The sequence below is a fragment of the Perna viridis genome, chromosome 6 (assembly GCF_037379345.1).
Source record: "Perna viridis isolate PV_CMFRI_1.1 ecotype Kerala chromosome 6, ASM3737934v1, whole genome shotgun sequence".
Lineage (NCBI taxonomy): Eukaryota > Metazoa > Mollusca > Bivalvia > Mytilida > Mytilidae > Perna > Perna viridis.
In genome coordinates this window covers 23855074-23871275 of record NC_142450.1, presented here as the reverse complement: position 1 = coordinate 23871275, position 16202 = coordinate 23855074, and the positions used below count along the sequence as shown (strand labels likewise).

General features: G+C 31.3%; 1 protein-coding gene across 14 annotated transcripts in view; it reads right to left on the bottom strand.

Annotated features, from left to right (window-relative positions):
- Positions 1-4249: 4249 nt before the first annotated feature.
- LOC148614157 (syntaxin-binding protein 5-like) overlaps positions 4250-16202 on the bottom strand; it is an 88728-nt gene continuing 76775 nt past the window's right edge. For all 14 annotated transcript variants that reach the window (XM_088588023.1, XM_088588027.1, XM_088588029.1 and 11 more), the window contains 6 exons: positions 15857-15957; positions 14543-14633; positions 13618-13822; positions 12372-12499; positions 11380-11504; positions 4250-10728 (listed from right to left, as the gene is read on the bottom strand). In XM_088588023.1, the coding sequence (XP_088444149.1) occupies positions 10591-10728; positions 11380-11504; positions 12372-12499; positions 13618-13822; positions 14543-14633; positions 15857-15957 (788 nt within the window). In that variant the 3' untranslated portion in view covers positions 4250-10590. The remainder of the gene's footprint in view (positions 10729-11379; positions 11505-12371; positions 12500-13617; positions 13823-14542; positions 14634-15856; positions 15958-16202) is intronic.

Genomic DNA, 16202 nt, shown 5'->3' with positions numbered 1-16202 from the left:
GGCACTGATTGTGCTCCTCTCCTAGCCAACTTGTTTATGTATTCATACGAATCTGAGTTTCTTTAGAATCTCGTAAAGAATAAAATATAAAAGATGCTAAATCCTTTAATACATACAGATATATTGATGATGTATTGTCCATTATCAACCGTTCTATTTGGTAAATGGTTAATATGATTACCTCAATATACCCACCAGAGCACGAGACAAAGTAGACTACAGAAACAGCTTGTTCTGCATTTTTTTATCTACATCTCTAATTTTAGAACAATGATCATTTCAGTACTAAGATTAATAATAAGAGCGACGACTTTAGTTTTTAAATTATAATTTTTTCTTCATAAAGAAAGAATATTGTTTGGCGTATTATCTTTCAACAATCCTAATTTCGGGGATTTGATACATCGCATCTACCCAAAAGAACTTGAGATAAAGGATACTACAGACACTGTGAAGTCAGCCTCATATCTTAATCTACACTTAGAAATCGGTGGTAAAGGAAAACTATTGACCAAACTTTACGACAAACGTGATGACTTTTCATTCAGAATTGTCAACTTTCCTTTCATCTGTTGCAACATCCCTTCAGCACCTGCGTATGGAGTGCTCATATCACAACTCATACGTTATGCCAGAGCTTGCCGAAACTACGCCGAGTTTTTGTATCGCGCTAAAACTCTAACAAATAGGCTTCTGGAACAGGGTTATGTTGCTACAAGATTTAAGTCATCACTACAGAAGTTTTGTGGTTGTCATCATAAACTCATGGATCGTTATGGTGTATCCATCTGCACCATGAAAACTGATTTATTCAACGGGTCATAGTTTTCCTTTCCTCGTTTGTCTACCCCGGACTTGACTTTTTATGAGCAACTCGGCGGGTGTTTCTAGAAAAGCCGAGGACGCTTACCCTACCGGTACACCTGGTCCATACTCCCAGTTTTTAGTGGAGTCCGAGTTGCTCATTTACTTTTGTTACTTCGTATGTATGATTTTAGTTACTTTGTGTTCTTTGTTGTGTATGTCTGTTTTCCATGTCTGATCTTTGTCCCTGGATTACATTCTTTTGATTACTGCTATAACCTTGGTTCCCTTGATTACTCTTTTTTACCTGTACAACAATTAACCTTCATTTCCTGCATATGGTGTTTATATTTCACAGTTGATTCGCTACGCTAACGCAAGTACTAACTACACTGATTTCCTTGAACGCTATAAATATCTGCGTGATAGACTCCTGAATCAGGGGTATGAGGAAATGCGCCTCAAAGGGTCTCTTACCAAATTCTTTTTTTTTTCAGATATCAGTCCGCGGTTGAAAAAATATTCAGTTTTTTCTAAAACAATGAGTAATGATTGCTTTTTATAATTATTTTTTGTACTGATATGACCACTGATTTACCGATCATAACATAGCATGCCAATGCTATTGAATCAGCATCGGTGTATTCACCTCGCAATGGAAGGGGGGATTTGGCGTGTTGTAAAATCTATAGATTTAACCCACCATTTCGTTTTAAATGCCTGAACCAAGTCAGGACCATTGCGGTACGAGCTACTCCGGTGATGTAATATCTTTTTTGTCAGATTTAATTTGGACTTAACTTGATCGTGGATCGGACTAGTGTTCGGTCATTTTGTTGTGACCTTTATTCAAGTCTTTATAATGTCTTTGGATTGTGATGCCTATGTTTTAATGCTCTGAACAGTAGTTTTAGTCGACATATTGTTTAAGAAATAAATCACGGAACCTCCATTTCACCACGGGTTGGTCATTGTCTTACCCCGAGCTATGGCTATACTTTGTGCAGTTTTTAAGAATGCATCATACAATTTGGATGCCAAAATATTAATCCATCAATAATGTAGTATGTGTAGAATAAATTTGTAATTAGTTAAGAAAAACACACACCATCCTTCATTTTCATAGGTTTCTAGATCCTACCCTGAAACCTGATAACGACATATAGAAAACTGTATGGGCATGATTACCCTTCAAAATTGGTATGACCTTCAGCAGCAGGAAGAATTATCCTGCGTGCGACGTTCGTCTCGGCCATCTATGTTAAGTGTAAGGAGCTGGGCAAATGTGTCTTCTGTGATATTTCGACGGGAAATACAACTTCAATCATATTCTTCTGATGTCAGTTGATTCATTTCTGATCTCATTTATAGCATTTCAAAAATTATTTAAGTAGGGTCCAGATCTTTTCTACAAGAGATCAAAGACTTAAAGTGTATTGACTCTGACTATAGGCATTTCACGTTTCTTTGGTTTATATAGTCTATTTCATTGTGTTATCGAGGTATGTCAAAATAGATATCTAACTTAGTGATCCACAAAGACTCCCCCTCGTCGTCGTTAGCTTCCTGTCGTGTGAAGATCATACATGAAAATTGTATAATGTTGGCCCAAATATTTGGAATCTAGAAGTCAAAACGATATAAGCAGATTAATTAAACATTTAAATATTTATTCAATTAAATTTGTCAACATAAATATTTGAACCTCTTTGCCTTAAAATAATTTTGACGCCCGATTTCACGAATCTTCTACAATATTGAATTTTATTTTGATAGCATTTAATATTTTTCGAGTACCCTCAACGTCGGATCATTCCACTTGAAACGAGACATAGCCCATCTAATCTTTTTCATCTTTTGAAAATTTTAATTTCAATTTTCTTTCCAATCTTTAAAGAAAAAGTAAATGTTAAGTGGTCTGCCTTTCATCTTTTAAAACACAAGATTTTGTGTCAATGGGAAAAGCAGGGTCATAGTTGGTTAGTGACTTTGATCGTAGATCTGTTGAAAAGATCACGGCACTTTAAACAGAAAATAGCGGAACAAGTTTGATTTTAAAGTTGGCGTGTCCGTTGGTCAAATTCTGATAAATTAGCTTTGTAAGTCGTCGCCATGTCTTCTCTCAAGATTTCATGTAATTGTTCAGTACATTTAGATTAACGAAAGGGAATATTAAGTGTAACAGTACCCAGTTATGTACAAAAAGTAAGAAAGAAAAAAAAAATATGGAAGATCGACTTAAATAGTCAGATTCAATTGGGAAACCGGTGGATAGATATAGAATAACTCATGCAATTAATACTGAGCATATTTATAAACAGGAAAATGACGTACATGTCTAGTCCAAAAATGGGAGGGGTAAACTTTGAACTTCATAATTCGTCGTGATTGGGTAAGATTTTGAAATTTTGAAAACAATTTTTCAATATATAAAGAATTTAAAGAATGTGTTTTCAATGATGTTGTTCAAAAAAAAAAATGTGTGTAAAAAAGGGGGGTAATGATTAGGGCAACATTGTATGGGGATGATGAAGTGAAGAGTATAAACGAGATGTTACACCACTTAAAGCGTATACGTAGTAAACAAAAGGATTGAATATATACATATATATCAATAAATGGTCTGAAAATTGAAATGGGATTAAGGACTGGAAGTTTATCTTGGGGTCTTAATGAAATGGGATTAAGGACTGGAAGTATATCTTGGGGTCTTGATGATTATAAAATAATGTATTGGATTTGCACAGGATGCTGGTTGTTCTTGTACTATATTACTTAAAATAAAATTGACTCTTCACATATCAGCCAGTCAGATCACATTTTCTGGTGAAAAGATTTACTGTCCAGTGAGGAAGCTTACAGCAGGGTTCAGCATGTACCCCGTTTATATGCATGCAATATTCTGCTAGAGAACCTAACTAGTCACTCCAATGTCTACTACTGAAGAATATTATGCAACTATACAACTCCTAGAAATTCTTCTAATTCATTTTTCATTGAAAACTTTGTCTAATGTAGCTTCTAATCTAGAAATGCCAACTGAATACTTACAACATGGGAAAGCTTTTTGTCAACTTCTGTTGTAGAAGACTTTGAAATTTACCCCTTATATCAACTTGAAAAGAAAAAGTATTAGTAGTATATAGTACAGTCATGTTGATAAGACCAAATCTATTGAAGGGTTTTGAAATTTCAATGTTCTCCAAGATGTTATGGAAAGGCAGAGGGAAGTATCACTGTGCCCCTGTCACAATGCTGTCTGCGAGTCACTGTGAGGATTAACAAACTAACCCCACTGGGATGAAAGATGAGAGCTCAAGGTCACACATGGGACTTCAGTGAACTACCCTAAATGTATCTTTACATGACCAGATGTTGGATCAAAACTGAAATTCACATTGTATGTATTTAATCTTCATATTGAGGCTATAGGAAAAAAAGAAGCTAATTTTCAGTTTTATTACCATTTCTCAATGTTTCTACACTTTGTATGTACATATTTCTTCACTAGATAATAACTGTAATGATAAGAAGACAACAAACTGCAGAGTTATATACCTCCCTGTTTAAAAATAAAAAAAAATTGCCTCCCTTCATAACGATGAGATCGAAGTGAGAATATAACAAATCAAAATTGCACTGAGCAGAACAAAACAAAGACCCAAGCATCCTATTTAACCATTTTTTTTATAAATGCAAAAATAAAATGAAGCATCTCTCTGTCATCCAATCTAGAAAAATAACTTATAACTCTCAATCTGTTATCATATGGTGTGGAATTAAAGATATTACTTATTACAACTGGAAAAACTCTTCCCTGTTTTATTTAATAAAAAAAAAAGAAATTTTATACCTGACCAAAAAGATCATCTTATACTTAAGAACATTTTTTTCTAAATATTTATTAACACATATCAATTAAATGAAATTAAAAAATTTAATATGCCCTCACCATGAAAATGTATGTTATTTAACAATACATGTTTGTGGGATATGTATTTTATAATGTTTAGAATTGGTTCTAATATAGTGTACTGAAATCTATTCTAATGTTCAAAATCTTCTAAACTTATACAATTATATCAGCTTCACATTTTATCAGTAGAAGCAAATGCCTATACCATAATTTCTTCAGCACATACATCAGTACTGATTCATCATATTACTGACAACAGACAGACAGACACACAACTATTTATCATTATTCCATACTTTGATTAAACTCCACCTGAGAACAATGTTTTTACCTGTACAAAGGATATTAATTTGGAGAAGATCAAGATTATCTTTAAAATTTCAAAAAACTGGAAGTTTTAGTTCATGTTTTATGGATCATAGTGTCATTTATTTTAAGTTTGTCCAAAGTAAAAAAAACAGAAATGGCTTAAAAAGACATGGAGTCACACATAAAGTAAGGGTTATTCCATCTACTATGACAGTCTTATTATCCATTGGATATCAATTTCCCATGTGTTATTTGATTTGGCAAAACCATGAATTATGCAGAGTTCCCAGTGAAAAGGAAATTTTTCACTTGTGAGACATAGTGTTAATTCCACAAAGTAATGATTTTACAAGTTGATGTTTCTTCCCTTAACCATGAAAATTGGTACACACGAATAAAAGATCTTTCACAGTCTACATAAACCAAACCAGGAAAGGGCATAAAGTTCATCAATACACCATCTTCAGTTGAGTCCTTAAACCATGGCACCTCCTTTTTTCACTGGAATATTAACCTGAACTTTTAAATGACTTAATCACTGATGCTGTCTCGTGTCTCGGTACCATGAGTAAAATAATTTTTTAAGTATCCACAAATATAACACTCTTTACACAGAAGTAATACAATTGACCAGGCATACTTTGATTATAATACCCCTGATCCTTCTGGAATTCTTAAGATATCACAATTAGGTCCCATATACCTTATTTTATCAAAATTCAACAATGATATCTGTGTCTTATATAAATACATTCTTAACAAAAACGTTAACAACAGAATAAATAACATGGAATTCTAAAATATGTAGACAAGTTACTATTTATGCTGTGAGAAGTTATCAGGTTAAAAATTATAAATGCTATTTTTTTTTAATGTTTTCAAGTTCAATTTTTTTTTTACTTCTTTTGGAAAGTTTTTAACAGAAATATCCATAAAAAGGCCATAGGCAATGCCAATGAAATAAATGATAAAACTTGGCAACATGAAAAAACAAACATTTGCCCCTGAAATAAAATAAAAAATGCTAGTCCATGCAAACAACTAGCTCATATGAGTTATTTCCCCTAATTGTCTTTCGTTTCTTATTTAAATCAATTTTGAGGTGTAATCTGCAAAGCAGAATACTGTGAGTTTAAAGAATGCAATTAAAGACTGACCATCAACTTTTTTTAGAATAAAGCACAGAAATGACTACAGTAAACGCTAGGAATATTTTAAGAAATATTTTGAAAGTTTTTCACAATATACACAGTAACTTGTCTGTCCATAAAACAACAAATAAATATAATAATAAATAAATTATAGTTTGTTCTTAGAGCAACCTTATCCCACAATGCCAAGTAAAAAATACAAAGGTCATTTTTACATAGGTCAAAGGTCAAATATGAAAGTGAAAGTAGCTTCTATATACAACAGTGTGGCTGTACAAATCAAGCATATACACTATACACACACATCTTATAGGTTTCTATTTACATAACTTTATCTACAAGTACAAAAACTAAACTAATCATAACGCTAATAGTTATTCTTTCTAATTTTGCAAACAATAAGCCATCCCCCATTTTCATCCTAAATGTAATGAACAATTTAGATGAAGAAAGCAAATTGACATGAAATTCTGCATATTAATTGTAAGTGCCATTTTATTTGTTATGCAAAATGGAATGCAAAAGCTATATCTTTGTACTACTGTCTGCTCTTATCTACAGTTAAAAAAATTAATGATAAATGATAAATAGCACTTCCAGAATATACTAATTTTTCAAATAAGGACCACAATGAATGAAACTTACCGGAACATGATAATTAAACAGAAGTTCTTTGCTTACTAATTTTCTTCTACTTTTTTTTCTCTAGGTTAGAGCAGACATACTCATTTCCATAGATCTTCTTCAAATTTCAAATTTTAAAACTTTTTTAATTTCCACCCCCTAAAAAATCAAACAAATTTCAAAAGTAGTATATGACCTGTCCTAGTAATTAGTAACATGGCTACAAGCCAGCAAAGTTCTATCAAAAAGTTGTACAGAAATAACTTTACAATGTATTCATTTATATAAAGATAAATTTACTTTTAACAGATTAAGATGATGTTAACTACGTGTAGATCAAGAAATCTAATTCCATAAAAAACACCATTTATTTAAAACTTTATACGAAATTGTACCACAGATTAGCAAGCATGTACATACATGTACTACTATCATCCAATCACTGAAATTCACACAATGAATGGCATCAGTCATTAATGAAGAAGTATCAATATTTGTAGGTTACAAAATTTTTAAGGTTTTTGTGGGTTTCAGCAATCCATGAAATTTAGTTCCCAAATTCCAATTTATTTGTATAATGGAGTTGCCACTTCCATTCACAACTTCATGAATCTATGAACTGAATTTTTCCCAAATAACCATGAAAATCAGAACAAAAAAAAAAAATTGACATTAGGCTTTATAAGTCTCATTCTATATGTAGTTTCATTTTCCTTATTGGAATTTCAATGTAGAACATATTAAATCCACTGACCAATCTGCATTTTATTGTTCATTTTCAGGATCTCTTAATGCTACCTTACAATGCAAGATCTTCTATCTTTTGCTTTTCTTAACACTTTTATCATGTTGAAATATACAAGATTTTCATGCATTTGAATGGTATATTAGGACCCACTCTGGTGAAACTACAGAGTCATGTGACAAGACTTACATACACTATACTAATTTTTGCTGATTCTGTGAAGTGAACATATTCACAGGTATCAATTTTAGCAGTTTCAAAAAATTGATTAACGTTACATGGTGTTAAAAATCAATTTCATGTGTACTATTTTCACAATTTTCTGTCCAGCGCAAAAAATAGTGAAAATTAGGACACCCCAAAAATCAGTACGTTTACAGTAACTGATATAGCTGATTGATGAGAAAAATAATAAAATGAATAATTTTGCAAGTCTCAAATTACATGTCACAAAAATTGAATATTTGGGCCATAATGTAATAATATACACCATCCAACATTAATATGTTAACCAAAGGAGTATTACTTGAAAAAGTAGCAAAGAAATTAAAACAACAAGTTACTCTCTGGCCATAATATCTTTTAGACTAGCTGAATCTATCAAAACCTTAATTTACTGCACTACAGAATATACTATCTGGGCAAAAGACTAGAAAGACCTGAAGATTTTCACTACAGTATCAATATTAACAACAAGAGTTATATTTTTAGGTACAAAACTCCTATGGTAAGAAGTTTAAAGTAAAATTTTTTTTAAAATAATCTCTAGATATGATGATTATAGCAATATACAAATACTTCAAAACCCACTAACCAGTACATCTTTTTTTTAAATAAACTGAAAAATTATACTTGCAAATAAAGTTTGTATATGTCAATTTTCACCAATATTATAACATGTGATATTTGCCGAATAGCTATTGGTGAATGAAATTCAATGACAAATTTTCCTTTTTCACACCCTTTTTTGAAAAGTTTTGTCATGTTAAATATCTATTTATAACCCGACCATAAAGGCTGTTCCTGTAAAACATATGAGGAGTAGAGGGAAAGCACTTTGTATATGGATGGATATCCAGTTCTCTGGACAAATTATGGAGTAAGGGGCACAACTCAAATCATTGGAATGTTTGTGTTCAGCATTTTACATCAATGATGTGTAAGCATCAAAATAACTTGGACTGTTTTCATTCTGTATCAAATGGAAGCTTGATAGGCTTTAGTGAAATTTAATATGATACAATCACGTCAACGATTTCAAGAGTTATGTCCCTTACCTCCTAAACACAAATTGTATGGGTGGCTCCCCGGGTGAAAAAGTGCCTGCCCCAAGTACCTTACATCTTTTAATAGAACAGCCTAAATATATATATAATATATTAAAATCAAATTTTTAACAATTATTTTACATTCTATGTAATAAATGCCATTTTTTTATGTATTACTAAAATAAAATTATTTAAAAACTTAACAATATATTAACAAGGAAAAATGTTGTCACTAGCAGAAAAATTCTGATTAAAACAAATCATGACTTCTTTTTTCTAGGTAGTTCAGTTTTCACACTTAATTTTAAAAACTCATGCAAGAATTTTGATCAAGGAAGATGGTCATTTTCTTGGTGATGGTCACCAATTCAACACAGTACAAAAGCAGACTGATGGAAAAAGTACTGGGAAATTAAAATAGGACAAAAATTTCTTGGCTTATAATATTAATAACTGACTACCTAGTGTTCCCATTTAAAATGAAAATATATCTCTTTGTACTGAGTGACAAAATTTCAGTTCCTAAATTTATAAATTTACAATTATTATCATAGAATTCTCTAAGCAGTTGAAGAGAGCCTTTTTTCTACGAAGTCCAATATTTTGTAATCATGCTCAGCAATTTCTGAGTATATGTTAAAAATTAAACTTGCTACCTATAATCTATAATCTGCTAAAACTATTTAGGGTTTTCATTACAAATACTTTCCCAAGCAACATTATTTTTAAAATCATGCATAGTTCCAAAATAGTACAGTTTACCCCTGACTTTATGGTGTTCCCGCACATTCAATTTTCCCTAAAACTTACATGATTGGGGAACTTTTATTACAAGGGTACATTAATCACAGGTATAAGATGTTACAGTTTTATCATAGCATTACCATTAACAAACATAATAGTCTACAAACTGAGGTCTTATGGTTTCACAGAGTGAATGGAAAATAAACAATTTGAAAATAAACAAACTGATGACAAGAAAGTTTTCTAATGATTGAATGCAACTAAATGACTGATAGACCATGTACACTGTGACAACTACTGTGTATTGCACTAGGTATATATATGTGTGTATTGCACTCTAGACATGGAAGGAAGAAATACAATGATATTCACAGTTTGGTAATTTTGTTATTACCTTTCATTAAAACAGCCTTTTTCATAGGTACATGAACTGATTACTTTCTAAGGACATTTAATGCTGGAATTTGACAATGCATAGCTCCAAAGGAATTGCAAAATACATGTACTTTTCAAGTCTTACAATGTTGTAAAAACTGTTAAAAGATTTTCTGGATATTCTTTATGTAAATGTAACAATGTTACTGTACATCATAAAGTACCCCTTGAAAGATGTAATACAAAATTAATGAAGATGAAAATCCGAGAACATCATGTTTTAATAGAGTAATAAACTGTGTGTATTTTCTGTTTAAAATTACTTAGTAACCTTTTTTATGGAAGAAATGAGCACATATCTGAAACAAAATATAAAGAACAAAAAACATAAATTTAAAAACATCTCTGATGAAAAAAATAACTGTACTTCCACTAAAAAGATAAATATTCAAGTTTTTAATTATTGCACAATCAAAGTATCATTTTGACATCCCTGTTTACATTCTAGTTGCCATGGTGACAACAAGTGTCAACACATCTTCTATCCTGCTTCCAACATTTGTTGCATTAGGGTAAATATCCAGAACAATGCCAACATGACTTCGAACTATATGAACTAAGATGACTTGGCATCCACTGGGAGAGAGCTGAGAATCAGAACTGGTACCATTTTTTGTCTTTGTATTTTAACATTATTGCATGAGAGGCATTTGCAAAACTTTCTGCATTTTGAAGCATTAGTTCAGTTCTTTCACCAAGTTCTCCCAACTTCTCTCCTCTTTCTAAAAATAGCTGAAAAAAAGATGGTTAAATGTTGTCAGTGTACAACAGTACACAAGGCTTTAAACTTAATTTCACAACATTTAGTTGAAATTTCCATAGCTGCGAAATTGTAGCTCTTGATCTTTTTTTTTTTTTGATTTTGCGATCTAACGATAAGAAAATACAAAAAAATAGTTAGAGCTACGTTTCGCAGCTAAAACTTCCATTAAAAGAGAGGTAACGACAGTCTTCAGACCAATTAAGGTTTTTAATCAGTACCCATGCAAAAAGAGGAAACTCTTGACTTCCATTTTTTAAGGTGTATTATTTTACAAATAAAACAAGTATTCTGAGAGTATTGAATGGCAATACAAAGTTCCCAATCAGAAGAAAAATCTGTTGAAGAAAACAGAATTCAAAATTCAAGCATAATAGCGTATGCATTAACCCTGTAAGTCCAAGGACCGTAACTCATAAAAAAAAAAAATCAAGCTTGATCTGAACCCTGTCATGGTAAAGCTATGTACCAAATATCAAATGTACATCTGCAAGAATGACAAAACAAAGTGCAGAAAACTGAATTATTGCAGGATTTTCATCAAAGTGGGGGAGACATACTTAAAAAAAATAGTAAAATTCCTATCATTAAGATTTTATTTTATTATTTTTCACTATTTTTACCTTATGGGCTTTACCAACTTCCCCTGTCATACCAGCAGATCGGTCCTGTAAATACTGCATGTTAGTTCGTCCGGGAGTTTTAACAGCTGTACCGCGGGAACATTTTCCACTTCCTGCTTCACCAACTAAAATAAAATTTTGTTTTTTGATTTCAAACCTTTAAGGGAAGCTTTTTGGCAAATTGGATTTTCCTCAAATGTTGTTTGTACATTTTAAAACTGTAAAGCTTTAGACTTCATTGATCAATGTCAGTGTGTTGACTATAAAACAATACATAAATGAGGCTAAGAATATGGGTACCAGTTAAATACAAGGAATTCCAAATGTTATCATATCATTTTTATTTCTGGTAAATACTATTATTTTCTTTACACTTCAATGCTAAAAACAGAAAATTGAGTTCAATTTTAAACTGATGTGTTTATTTTTTTCTACCTCAATGTCTGGCGCTTATAGTGAGGCTAAATTAAATGTAAAGTTCGTGCAAAGGAGTAACCAAGGGAACCAACGTTATAGCGGTAATCAAAAGAATGTAATCCAGGGACAAAGACCAGACATGGAAAACAGACATTCACAACAAAGAACAAAAAGTAACTAAAATCATAAATATAAAGTAACAAAAGTAAATGAGCAAAGACAGAAAAGTAGGCAGAGTCAAAGTTACACTGTTTTTTGAACTTGTAATTGTCGAAGCATTTTGGTTGCTTAAATAGAATGATTGAAGTATAAAATTGAATATCCAGTAGTGATATCTTCATCATATTGTACAGCGAAGTCCAAGTTGCTCATTAATTAAAAATTTGTCCACATCTTTTATTTCTTTTTCTTTAATGTCATACTTTGCTTATCATTGATGTCATGGATCATTTCATTATTTCAGATTTGTTAAATCTCTTACATTCCCAAAATTCACTAGAGTGCATGATACTAATTACTTGTAAAAATCTTTAACCTGAAGACTCTGTTAAAGTAATCATTTTTTTAATACTTACATAAATCTTCTCTGTCCAATGTAGAATTTCCTCCACCAAACAAATTTTTAAAGAAACCCTGTCTTGGTGCCTCAGGAGTTTCACAAGTAGCCACAAACAGGTCGCCTAACATTTCATTCAAATTATCACTGAAATGGTATGAAATACAAGTTATTAAAATTTTACTCTTAAGAATGATTTTCTATTGCAAACAAAGTCAAAGCCATTTTGTAAACTATTAATCTCACAAATGGAAAAATTCAGACTTTAATACTTCTCAGTACATTTTCTTATCCATAAATGTCATTTGATAATCTGATGATTAGAAAAAAATGGAACCATAAGCAATCGTTAAGTTTCTTTGAAATATCCATTTTTCTCTATCATACACATGTTATATGTTATACTAAAGAAAGAAAATTCACAGAATTATAATGTTGTCACAGTAAGCTAGCTAGTTATAGGCTTCAGGTCAGGTAACTCAACGTGTAAAAGATAAAAACTGTTATTGTACTGTTAAATTAGCATGATCCAAAATAATGGGGAAATAATCTTTGATTCTTTCATTAAAAACAAGAATACACTACTCATCATATCATATACTTTTCATACCAACTTAAACATACCTGGTAACCCTCCCACACAAAGGGAGAGACTCCTACAAAACCAGTGAAAAAATGAAAATTTCCCACAAAAATTTAAGAAATGGGGAGGTTTTTTGATCAAATTTATTGAACCGATTTTTTACATCCAAAATTTGCTGTTATGTAAGAATCTCGCACATGAGACAGTGTAAATGAGGGAGAATCTCCCACATGAACTTTTTCAAAGGATAACAGGTTATGTTTTATCCTTCTGGCACACAGAGCCGGAGAAGTTAACAATGCAGTGAAACTTTCATGAAAATTTGAGTTGTTTGCTGTAATACAGCTAACATTATTTTTTAAGAAGGTTTCTTAGGTGCTTCTCAATATTACATTTTAATATTCCACAAAAACTTCACTTCCATTAACTTCTATTAGCCTCATGATTTGCATTTGTCCAATACATATGGGTTACTCATAGATTTGAGGGATTCTAGTAAATGAATCAAATACATCATAACAAGTTTATAATTTTAAATTTCAAACAATTTCTATGACGAAAATATTTGGGATTCCATTTTGAAATTAAAGGAATGTTTACATTTTCTTTCATCTTGCTTCCAGCAAAATAAACACATAAGTAATTTATAATAAAACATCTTACAAACTTAACTGCGCCTTACCTAAGATCAGCAGAAAATGAAATTTTTTGTATTTCTGTTGGAGAACATAGATAACTGGCATGGCCATTGCTACTAAAGCTAAATGTCCTTGCGATCCGGAGATCCGTTAATGCTAAGAAATCTATGTCTAGTAGAGGCTTAAGGCTCGGTAAACTAAATGACATAATCCGTCCATTGGCAACGTAGCACGCTAAACATACGCTATCTGGAAATGGAACGATTAAAAGGATGTTATGGTTAAAAACTTGACTCAATTAACTTGTCCATTGGTGAGTTAACTAGATTCCAACAGTTAAGTACAACTCCAGATAAGAATCATGCAAAATGTAATTCATGGTTGGAAAGCCTACACATTTTAAAATTTTATAGTTTATTTAAAATGTTACAGCAAACAGAAATTAACATGTGGCTTTTCATAAAATACTTGTTCGAAGGAGATTAAAATTATACAGAAAATACTATAGAATTCAAATCTAAGGGAGATAAATGACATTAAAATACAATAGAAACTGTTGGATTTTCAATATAGATTATCTACTACAAGCAGACAAATTGGAATGAATAATTACACATTTCATTATATAGACCTATAAAGTAACTTAATAACAAAAATTAAAATGTGTAGCCTCTTTTGCGGTGTATCACATAATACAGAATTTGCATGATTCTTACAAAGAATACTATTTAAAAAGTACCAATTTCTACAATGTTAGTCAGTTGGTCAACACATGCATCCTTATAACAAACAATATTGAAATTTTTCAATAAAAAATAGATAGCTGAATTGAGATTCAATTAACCATTGAAGATAACTTCAACAAAACAATAGAATGTTAATTTCTAGCATATTTTGAAGCCGTTAAGAGTGAAATAACTAGTTTCATAAAAAAGTTCACAGAAATTTGTAGTAGAAAATTCTACAAACCTCTCATAGACACCACATCAGCTCTGACAACAAATGATGAGTCTGTTATCCTTGTTTTGTATGGACATGATTGAGACGGCAAGGACACAACCTAAAAATAGTAACATTGACATGATTGAGATGGCAAGGAGAAAACCTCAAAATAGTAACAACAATGACATGATTGAGATGGCAAGGACACAACCTAAAAATAGTAACATTGACATGATTGAGATGGCAAGGACACAACCTAAAAGTAGTAACAACATGGCAACTATAGAGACAGCAGACACAAGGAACAAAAATATTATAAATTTATGCAAAATATGTAAATTTCAAAGATCATCTTCATATTGTGAAAGTACTTTAAGGACACCAATATTCATGGATTAGGGAAGAAACACAAATTCGTGGGTTCTTGAATTCCTTGTCTTGAGATTTCAGTTTACAGATCAAAGAAAATTTTCTTTTCATTGGGAAACAAATTTGGTGGTTAAGCATATCCACAAAAATCAAGAAAATTGTTACCCTATGAACAATAGTAATTTCACAGTAAGTTTAGGGCACAGCATATAATAAAATAGGCTGGAATAAACAACACATGGCTGATGTAGATACAGGCTCTGGCTTACTTTTTGTTTCTGTTATTTGCTCCTAAATTGCTGCATCCTTAATATCTTTATGTTTTATTTTACAACTTAAATGCCTTGACTTGGTTGAATGGGTTCCTTTTCCATGCTATTTCGCAAGGATATTTTTTTGAGGTCAACAAACAAAGCGGCAATTGGCAAAATCAGAATTAAATATACAGTAAAAAAAGAATCGTAACAGTAAAATCTGGGAAAAAAATTCATCCTGGTGTCTGGTGCACAGGGTAGTGTTTGCCACACCAGTATCAAGTTGCCTGAGTTAGAGGCCATGTCTTGCTATGATGATTAGTAATACAGTGAGCTGGTTGTCAGTATGTATGTTTGTTTTGTTATAATTACATGTAATAGTTGGTATGTTTTACATGGGTACCAACTCTAGATTAAGATTTCTTACTAAATCATTATGAAAAATCATAAACAATGTTAAATTTTCTTTCTTGAAGTTGCTCAGAATGATGTATCTCATATTCATGTCACAGGGTATAATACAGAGTCAAGTATGTGTAGCATTAATTCCTATCTTTCTAAAATAAAGTCCTAATTTCTGTAACTGATAGATTATTTTCTCTGATGAAATTACATACATGATTACAATACTCCCTTTTTTTAAATCGATGCTGAGTTTATATAAAAATAAACACTAGTTTCGTAATCAACTATCTACATGATGAATATCCTGACTTACTCTTGCTTGTTTTTCTGAGCATAGAACAGCATACTGTTTATCAAAAACCTCTGTTGATGATGTAGGTGAGATCCTAGGTTTCTGTGCCATAGACATTTGTCCTGTTTCACAAAAATTGATATTTAAAGTCAACTTTCTTTTGTTGAAAGAAAATATGATGAATTTATCAATAAAATTAAATCAACATTGCAATGGTTCAATCTCCATTTTAAAAAAAGAACTTTCAAGATGATCTTTATGAATATTTAAATAGGTTTTTCTAATACATGTCTTTATAAGTCATTTAGTATCTATCATATTTCTGACAAAGATGAACAATCAGTAAATACAATATAAATCATTAGCC